The sequence below is a fragment of the Corvus cornix genome, chromosome 15, assembly GCF_000738735.6.
Source record: "Corvus cornix cornix isolate S_Up_H32 chromosome 15, ASM73873v5, whole genome shotgun sequence".
Classification (NCBI taxonomy): domain Eukaryota; kingdom Metazoa; phylum Chordata; class Aves; order Passeriformes; family Corvidae; genus Corvus; species Corvus cornix.
This window is the reverse complement of record NC_046345.1, coordinates 12669686-12679095: the sequence shown is the minus strand read 5'-3', so window position 1 is coordinate 12679095 and position 9410 is coordinate 12669686. Positions and strand designations below refer to the sequence as shown.

The 9410-nt window shown below is 63.1% G+C and overlaps 1 protein-coding gene across 2 annotated transcripts; it reads right to left on the bottom strand.

Annotated features, from left to right (window-relative positions):
• Positions 1-6304, bottom strand: TESC (tescalcin). Of its 2 annotated transcripts, none has more exons than XM_039561381.1 (8): positions 6176-6304; positions 2641-2710; positions 1603-1683; positions 1238-1299; positions 1091-1152; positions 915-1022; positions 441-488; positions 1-249 (listed from the first exon to the last, which is right to left on the bottom strand). In XM_039561381.1, exons 1-8 carry the CDS (start codon positions 6231-6233, stop codon positions 172-174), a joined length of 567 nt encoding a protein of 188 aa, XP_039417315.1. In that variant the 5' UTR covers positions 6234-6304; the 3' UTR covers positions 1-171. The 2 variants fall into 2 exon arrangements, with proteins under 2 accessions (XP_039417315.1, XP_039417314.1); XM_039561380.1 differs by having other exon boundaries at positions 98-249; positions 1238-1377; positions 6176-6302.
• Positions 6305-9410: the final 3106 nt, after the last annotated feature.

The window sequence follows — 9410 nt, the reverse complement described above, 5'->3', positions numbered from 1 at the left end:
TAAAAAGAGAAATATCTTTTATTACAGATAAAAGCCTCTGATGTTTCTAGAGAGCAAAGGGCAGCCCCAGCACAGGCAGAGCCATGGAGCTGGGAGCCAGGTGCCAGGACATGGAGCTGCTGCTGGGTCCTCTTCCTCCTCCTCATCCTCATCCTCCTCCTCCTGCCCTCCTCAGTAGCAGTGAGCAATGGTGTCCATGTTGAGGAAGCGCACGTGCATCTTGGTCTCGATGTCGATGCCCTGCCACATCTGCCAGGGGAAGGGGCTGAGCGGCGCCAGGGTCAAAGCCCAGCTCCCTGTGCCCACCCAGCTCCCTGTGCCCACCCTGGTCTCTGTGCCCCACCCAGCTCCCTGTGCCCACCCAGCTCCCTGTGCCCACCCCGGTCCCTGTGCCCACCCCAGTCCCTCCTCCCAGGGACATGAGTGGAGACATCACCGACCTTCAGGAAATCCTCGAAGGTGATGCCCTCGTACACCTGGTCCGGGCCCTGTCGTGGTGAGAGAGGAAACACTGAGGCTGCCCCGGGTGATGTGGGAAGGGGTGGCCCAGGGCTGTCCCCTGGGGCTGAGGGACAGGTCTCCCATGGGTTCCCAGTGCTGGCCCTGCCCTGTACCCCATGGCCAGCCCAGAATTGGTCCCCAAACCCCCAAGGCTGCAAGGAACAGCCTTTTCCATGAGCAGTAAGGATGGGGTTTATGGGATACTGTTTGCTGATCCCCCTTGGGCTCTTCTCATGAGAAAACACCACCCTGGAAGCTGCTGCCTGAAAACCAATCCCTGGCCAAAGCAGCTCTGGGACAGGGGAGGTGCCCTGGGAAGCAGGGACCTCTTCCAGCCCCATTCTTGATGCCCCCACAGCCCCTCAGTGGGGCCCTGGCAGAGCAGGGAAGCAGCTCCCAGCACAGGCTCCCACCATTTGTCCCACACAGATGCTGGCTGCCTCCATCATGGCCCCGTCGGCGATGGACCGAGCTGACTCCTTCTCCAGGTGGGGGTTCCCCGACAGCAGCTCCTCCACCACCTGCAAGGCAGAGGGTCAACGCCAGGCCGGGGAATTGGGGGGACGGGGCAGGAGGGGCCACACGTTACATTTCTGTACTCCTGCAGCGTGATCTTCCCATCGTGGTCCGAGTCGTACATGTGGAACAGGACTGGGAGGGACGAGAGGAGCGTGGCAGGGTCAGGGCAGACCCTTCCCACCCCAGCCCCAAACCCCAGGCCCTGGGAAAGCCTCACATTTGAGTTTCTCCTTCCGGAACCGGTCGAGCTGCTCCTCATCCATGTTCATCTCGATGGGTCTGAAGTAGGACATGATAGTCAGGAAGTCCTCGAAGTTGATCTCATCCGCCAGCCCATCCGACTCCTGCCGCAGGTTCCTGGGGGTGCCGGAGCCCACGGTGATGGGAATCCCCCAGCCACCCACTCCCAAGCCCATCACATGCCCCCACAAAGCTTTAGGACTGGTTTGTCACTAAGACTCAGCTTAAATGTCTGATTTTCCACCCGGTTCCACCCCAGCCTTTGGGGAGAAGATCCCTGCCCAGCCCCATCCTGCTTCCAGAGGATAAATCATCCCTCCCCGGGTGCTGGGGGGTTCTCACCGCTTGTCAAAAAAGGCGTGGACGATTTTCCCTCTGATTGGGTTGAACTCCAGGTCGGGAATGCTGTCAAAGTTCTCTTTGCTGCGAAAGGGACAGAGACAGCCCGGAGCGTGAGGGACCCCCGGAGGAGGGAGGGGCTCCGACAGCCACCGGGAGACCCCACCCCTTCCTTCCAAAGCAATCGTGGAAAAACAAAGAGGTTTTGGATAAAAACCCCTTTTTGCTGCCATTCACACTGGGAGCAAGTCTGTGCTCAGGGATTTTGTCCCACTAAAACGGGTCTTTGGGAAGCCCTTAGGATGACGCCGGGGCCCTTTGCATGGCTCCCTCTGCCATGATTTTTAGGGTTTTCCCGGGCTAAAGGCCTCAAACAGGGCTCGGCAAGGCACAGGAAGGAGCTCCTGCTGTCCAGCCTCCCCTCGGCTTCGTGCTGAGCCCGTGCTGGTCATTGCTCTCCACGATTTATAAAGCAAATGAGGCAAGAAATCACCCCCGGCAGGGGGGGAGCAGCAGCGGGGGCTCGGAGCTCTCCCGAGGTGCCCAATTCCCCGCGCAGCCACCCCGGAGAGAACAAGAGCAACGGCAGGTCCCGCTTGCTCCCTCCCCAAAACTGGTTTTAAAGCTGGGGGGTGATGAGGTGTTTGCCAGAGCTCCGAGGCCGCTGCGTCCTTGTGGTTTTCCTGGGATTATTTGCAAGGCCACGCTGCCAGAGCTGCCTCAGCACGGCCGGGGAAGGACGCTCGGAATCACAGCCCTGGACTGGCACCCTTGGGAGCCCAGGGAAGGGGGGACATGCTCTGGGCAGCCCCGGCAGTGGGGCTGGAGCTGCAGTGGGGCTGGAGCTGCCGTGGGGCAGGAATTGCAGTGGGGCTGGAGTTGCAGTGGGGCTGGAGCTGCAGTGGGGCTGGAACTGCAGTGGGGCTGGAGTTGCCATGGGGTGGGAATTGCTGTGGGGCTGGAGTTGCCGTGGGGCGGGAATTGCAGTGGGGCTGGAGTTGCCGTGGGGCTGGAGTTGCCGTGGGGCTGGAGTTGCCATACCGGATCGTCAGCTGGTCCTGGCTCAGCTGCTTGAAGCGCCGGTGCAGGTGCTCAATCTGTTCAGAGGTGACTGCCAGGCAAAGGAGAGAGGTGACAGGGGCTGAGCCCCAGGGGACCCTCGGGACACCCCTCTGTGCCTGTCTCCACACCCCCAGCAGCGGGGCAGGGTCCTGGGCACAGCTGTGCCACCCCATTCCCCTCTGGTGGCCCCATGCAGCCCCACGAGGCCCGGCTGTGTCCCTGCATGCCCCGTGCTGGCTGCGGGGTGGTGCCAAGGGCTGCTTTATCCCCTGTCCTCGTCTGCAGGAAATTCCCTGGCCCAGCATGGCACGGAATGGCACAGAGGGATCCCAGTCCCCAGGTCAGGATCCTTGGGGTCAGTCCTTGGAACTGGCTTGGCCATTTTGTCGGCACCATCCTGACCTGCCCCGGGACATCCACTGCCATGGCTGCTGCAGGGAATAGCTCTGGGATCAGCAATCCTGGCAGCAGGGACCTGCCCCTGGCCAGAGAAGAGGGAAGGACATGGAGGGGGCACAGCAGCACCCCAGAATCAACGCCTGGCTTTGAAATTGCTGCCACTGCTTGGGGTGAGCCACAAAGCCTCGCGGTGGGCACTGCCCCAGGGATGCACTAACCCCATCCCGGGGCAGGGGCTGGAAGGGGGGACCAGCAGCTCCCTTTGAGCCCCACGAGCACTGGGGTTCCAGCCTGAGGCTCAGCAACACCTCCTCGCTGCCCTAAGCCCCGGCACATGTGAGTTTATCTTCCCCAGCTGTTCCCCAGGGGCTGTAACCAAGCTCTAACCCCCCCAGGGCCTGACTCTTGTGCAAATATTGACAGGGGCCATTCCCAGGAGCCAGGGAAGTGCTTTGGAGCTGGGGGAGAATCTGTCTGGGCACCAGCTGGACCCACAGGCTCCTGCAGCCCTGGCTGGGGCCGGGCACGGGGCAGGGCTGCCCTGGCTGCTGGAAATCAGCCACCCCTGGCATCATGGAGAGACAGAAAACCACATTAAAGTATCGCTGAGGGGTTGCAAAGGGTTAATTGCTGCAAGACAGCAGGGTCGGAGCTGGGCTTCGATGCCTCCCGAGCTGCCTTTTATGATGTTTAAATAATGTCCTTTGCATTCCTGACTGCTGCTTCACAGCCTGGAAATAGCAACGGTATTGATCAGCGAGGCTGAGCCTCCACAGACCTCTGATAACAGCCTGGAAACCCATCTGGGCCGGGTCCTGGGGCCCTGGGCCTGCCCGGATCCCCGGCAGCACCTTTGCAGGACGGGCTTCAAACCCCCTTTCTTCAACCCCCCTTAACCCCACTGGCCCCCAGGTGATGATGCCCAGGCCTCACTGATTCATCCATTGGATGTTTTCTCCCCTAATCTCTCCTGGCTGCTGCTCTGCTGCACTCATGGGAACTTTTCTCGGACTTTGCTTTCCAGTTTTGGCCATGGAGCAGTGACCTTTCACTTCCTGCTTTGACGACATCGCTGTCACCATGGGAGCAGCTGGGCCACCGAGCCTTCAGCATCTGGGATGTGGGTGCACACCAGAAAGCTTTGATCTCTCAGAAAAATGTCCCAGGCACCAAGAGGAACAAGAACTGGGGTCAGTGGCTGGATGCTCGTGGTTGGGCCAGCCCTGCAAGGCTGGCTGAGGCTTTTCCTCCCTCTTTCCCTAATCCCAGGTCTACCTCTCAGGTCTCCCAGGATCGCTCTGTCCTGTGAAAGGTGGCAGCGCTCGGCTACTTTCCAGGAAAAAAGGGAAAATCTGCACAAAAGGCAAAAGCTTTGCTGGAAGAAGGGCTGGCTCAAGGGCAGCAGAGGCTGCTCGTGTCCCTGAGAAGCATCCTGATGCTGCAGGCCCGTGTCCAAGCCCGGCAGTCTCCGCTAATGGGGGGAGAACAGGACTTAAACCAAAGGGAGCTGGGCCAGCTGTTCCCAGCCTTGTGTGGTTTGTGCTGCTTGAGCAGAGGGCATCCCACAGGAAAGGGGCACTGGGGGGCTCAGCCCTCCCCGTGGGACCAGCCTGGGTGTAGGGAATGGCCGCAGCATCCCGGGAAGAGCTGCTTCACCCCCGACAGACGCTGCTGCAGCTTTGGGATGGAGCACACAGAGGGAGGGAGGGAGGGGAACCGGCCCCAGTGCCCCGAGCAGCCCCTCAGGGTGCCCCTCCAGGAGGGACAAGGCAAAGGAACGGGCCATGGGCACGTCCAGGTGGCTCTGCCCTGTCCCTGCTCCTCCCAGGGGACCGAGGGTGGCTGCAATGCCCCGCACGAGGTTGGACCGCAGCAGCAGGGCTGTAGATGCCCTGAATTCCCAGGGGGTTTGGTAGCAGCCACAGCACGGTGGGAGCTCTGTGAATCCCACCGGGAGCACAGGACGTGCACCCCAGTCGTGGCTTGGAGTCAGGGACTCCCTCTGCCCTCCCTGCTCTGGTACCGATGAGATTTTTGAATGCTGCCCACACCAACCCTTCCTGGGGCTGATTCACGGGGCACCGGGGCAGGTGCCACCTGTGCCTGAGGGGCTGCTGCAGGGTCCCTGGGCCAGGGGGTACCCCAAAAACCTCCTCCCACCCTGGGCTGCCAGGCTGGCACCCCGCGGGCTCCCCAAGCTCCTGAGTCCAGCCCGGGGTGCTCAGTGGGGTGCGGGGGGCTCAGCCCTTCCTGGGGGAGGAGGAGAAGGGATGAAAGGAGATGTGACCCCAGGAGCAGCAGTAGCACTGGACCCTCTCGACCCCCGCTTTGGCCGTGGGCAGAGCGGCCCCTCAGCCCTCGCTCCATCGCAGCCGCTCAGCACGGCCGGAGCCGGAGGATCCGGGTGGGAGCTCCCCGATCTCCGTGCCCGGAGCTCGCCACGTCCTGGAGCGGTGACGCTTCCCAGGAAGGACACGACCACCCCGCCCTACGCCCCGACCCCTGCGGGGAGCCCTGGGCCGTGTCCCTGCTCCTTCCCCTGCGGTTGCGGCCCGGGACAGCCCCGAGGTGCCGCGGCCCGGTGGCTCCGGGGCAGAGCAGCCGTGCGGGGACAATTCCCTGCCCCGGTGGCGCGGGTGGGCAGAGCCGTGCCGGGGCTCGCACGTGTGGCCGCTCGACGTCCCGGCTCGTGGCATTGTGGCGCCGGGGACTCTCTGGTGACATTCCTACACCCTCTCCTCTCATCCCCTGTCCCCGCGCCATCCCCCGGGTGTCACATCCTGCTCTCCCCCCACCCCAGGTGACACCTTTGCACCCTCCCCGAGTGACATCTCCTGCATCCTCCCCGCGGGTGACACGACACGTCCTGCATCCCCCTCCCTGCTCGAGCGCCACCTCCTGCAGCCCCCCGCCCACCCAGGTGACATTTCCTGTACACCCCCCTCCCTCCCTCCCCGGGTGACACCTCCTGCACCCCCGCGGGTGACGTGTCCCCTGCGGGGCCGGACACCCCGCGTTCCCTCCGGCAGCGCGGCCGGAGGCTCCGGGCCGGGGTGAGGCGGGGGGCGGCAGCGGCAGCGCCCGGCCGAGGTGCCCGCGGGTCCCCGGTACTCACAGCCCGTCCTGTCCGCCAGCTCCCGCATCTCGGCGGGCACGGAGTGCGCGGAGCCCATCCCGGGCCGTGCCGGGAGCGGCGCCGCGGGCGCTGCACCGGAGCCGCCGCCGCTTTTAAGGGCGGGCGCGGCGGGGAGGCGGCGGCGGCGCGGCGGCCCCGGGTCCCTGCGCGCCCCCGCCCAGAGGCAGCGCCGGGAGCGCCGGGGGTGGCACCCGCTGGGAGCGGGGACAGCCCCGGAGCGGCTGGTGGCACCTGGAGCCCGGCTGTGCCCCGCTCGCGGCTCTGGGGCGGTCCCTGGGAGAAGGGCACGGAGCTGCCCCCTGTATCCCAACGCGGGAATGGGGGCCGGGGGCTCGCCGTGGATCCCCTGCAGCGGCTCCCACCTGAGCCCCGCGGCTGCCCCAGCCCTGGCACTGCCCGGGCTGTGCCACCCTGGATGGGGACAGACAAAGGAGGATGCACAGAGGAGACCCAGGACCCCCAAAGGGAGGGGGGAGGGTCTTGCCCAGGAGGGAGTTTTGGCAGAGCCCCGTGCAGAGGGGGGGATTCTGTCACCATCGCCCTCCCTGCCAGACTGGCACTGGCAGGGACACGTCACCCTCCCACGGGCGCGGGGAAGAGCAAAGCCCTTCCAGGAGGGAAGGAGAGGGTTGGGAGGCAGCTCAAACAGCACAGCACACCGCGGCAGTAGGTAGCAAGTCAGTGTTGTTTATTTGCTTAAAGCCAAATACAAACAGGAAAGGAATGAAATCATTTCCAGCCTCCAGCTGTCCAGGAAAATACCTGTTTATAAATAAAAACGGAGAAAGGAGGGATGTCCCCATCTTGCAACCTCAGCTGTCGGTGTCGGGGGCCCTGGGGCTCACGGCTCCTCACCCTCCGTTCCTGGGCCAGCAGTTTTCCATCCAATGTGGAATTTTGGCCAGCCCAGGTACTTCCAGCGGGAGGAGGAGGGTAAGAGGGGGGTTAGACATGCAGCACTCTGTTCCCTTCCGTGGGGGAAGAGCCCCCAGGGAGTGGGGCAGGGCCCTTGGAGCCGGGATATCCCTGGGGGATGCCCAGGAGTCCGGACAGTACCTGGAGCCAGCTGTGTGCAGGTGGAGGTGGCCTGGAAGGGACCAGGAGGTCCCAGGGACCCTTCTCCAGCCCTTCCCTCCCCTCCCCTCATGTCCCAGCTCTCCCTGCCCCCTGGCAGGGCTGCCTGGCCTGGAGGGTCCTGGTTTTCCTGCAAAGGTTGGAGACAAACTGCCGTGGTTCGTCCCAGAGGCCTCACCCCCTGCCCTTGGCTGGCTCAGGGCGCTCTCAGTGTGTCCCTGTGTGTCGGGATAGGTCTGAAGGGGTTGGAAGCGCTTCCCAGGAGGATCCAGGAGCTGTCCCTCCCTGCCCCTGTGCTGCTGGAGGGCACGAGCAGCTCCTGAGCCTGGCCTGGAGCAGCAGCACATCGAGACCTCGGCCTCCGAGGGTGGACAAAGCTCCTAGGGATGCTGCTGCTCCCGGGCCTCGCTCCCTGCCGGAGGAAACCTGAGAATGGCACTGCCTGGAACATCCCTGAGTGCCAACACCCAGTGGCAAAGCTGGGAACCAGCCCTGGCTTTTCCTTACGATCCAGTGACCACTCCTCACTTCCTGCCCCTTCCCAGCCCCCTCTTCCCCATTCTGAATTTTTTCCTTCACCCTCCGGATTTTTACGTGACAACACCGGGGCTGTTCTGTCCCCAGGACAGGTGGCCGGTGACACAGAAAGGGAAGGGAGAGCACGGCATTAACTGCAGGGAATTCACCCCCTGCTCCCAAGGGATGCACAGGAGGAACCTGGCCAGGCTCTGCACTCGGTGGGAGAGAAGGGAGGCAATTCCACCTTCTCCAGAAAGCCACACAACCCTTCCTGGGAGAGCTCCACAGACAGGACAGGACAAATCCCGACGGACGGCATTGGCACCATCCTTAACACGGACACCACGGATCCGCCCATTACTCACGGACACAAGGAACTGTTGGGATCCACTGCTGTCTTCTTGGGGAGAAGCTGACTGTGCCTGTGCTGCCAGGAGGGGAGGGGGCACAGGTAAACCCCAAATGTCACCCCAGCACCTCACAGAGGTGTTCCCCACCGTGCTGGACCGTGGATGTGCAGCCTGTGGGAACCCCTGTGCATTCCAAGAGGCTGCTCCAGCACGGACAGAGGGATCCTGGGGCCTTTCCAGCTTTCCCTGGCCACCCTGGGCGCTGGGCTGAGGCCTCCTCCCACAGCAGCAGGTGCTCACAGGGGAGTTTCTGCTCACCAAAACCAAAGACTCCACCCACGGCAAGCAGCACTGGAGGCAGCAGGGACACCCTCCCCAAATGGGAAACAAAAGGCAACACACCATTCCCTTCGGGTTGGTCTCAAATCCCAAAATCTGACTTGGCCCCTGAGGCTGTGTGGAAAACAGATGGAAACAGCCCAGTCTTTTCCAAATTTGGCACATCCAGGCTGTGTTGGTGCTCTGGGTGACCCCAGCACCCACAGCCCGGGCTGTGGACATGGGCAGCACCCAGAGCAGGCAGAGCTGTCTGCGGGCACAGTTCCTCCAGAAACTCCTGCCAGAGGGATGAGGATTTCGTTCCAGGGCTGCTGGGCTGCCAAGCCTATCCCCTTTGCACAGAACGCTCCCCTTCTGCACCCCAGGCCACACCAGCCGTGCGGAAATCTGTGGTGAGCAACAGCTCCCCGCTTCCTCCTGGGCCAGGCTCTTCTCAGGGTAAGGACACGCAGTGGCCCCAAAAGAGGGACGGGAAGGGCCCTGGTGGCTGCTCTGGGACCCCTGGGGCAGCCAGCAGCTTTCCCGGTAGCTTGGTGAGCACTGGCCAGCAGCAGCAGCTCTCAGAGGAGCCCTGGGTGCTTTCTGTGGCTCCTGTGGCTCTTTTATGGCACAGCTGGACCTGGCACTCGGGCAGCTCCTCCTCGTGCCAGGGCTCCCGCGAGCTCTGCGATTCCCTGGATGCACTGGAGAGGGGCCCAGGTGTCAATAGAAGGGAGCACAAAACCCCAGGAATCTTGCTGACAGCTGGGAATGGGAATGGGAATGGGACACCCAGGCTCTGCTCTGCCTATTCTCAGCTACCTTGGGACTCACAACCCCCATTCCCAACCCTGCATCCCTGCCAGGAATCTTTTGGGATCTGCTTTCAGAACGGGTTGGAGGCCTGGGGTCTACTCCAACCCTCAAGAACAAGAGATGGATTTTCAGGTTTT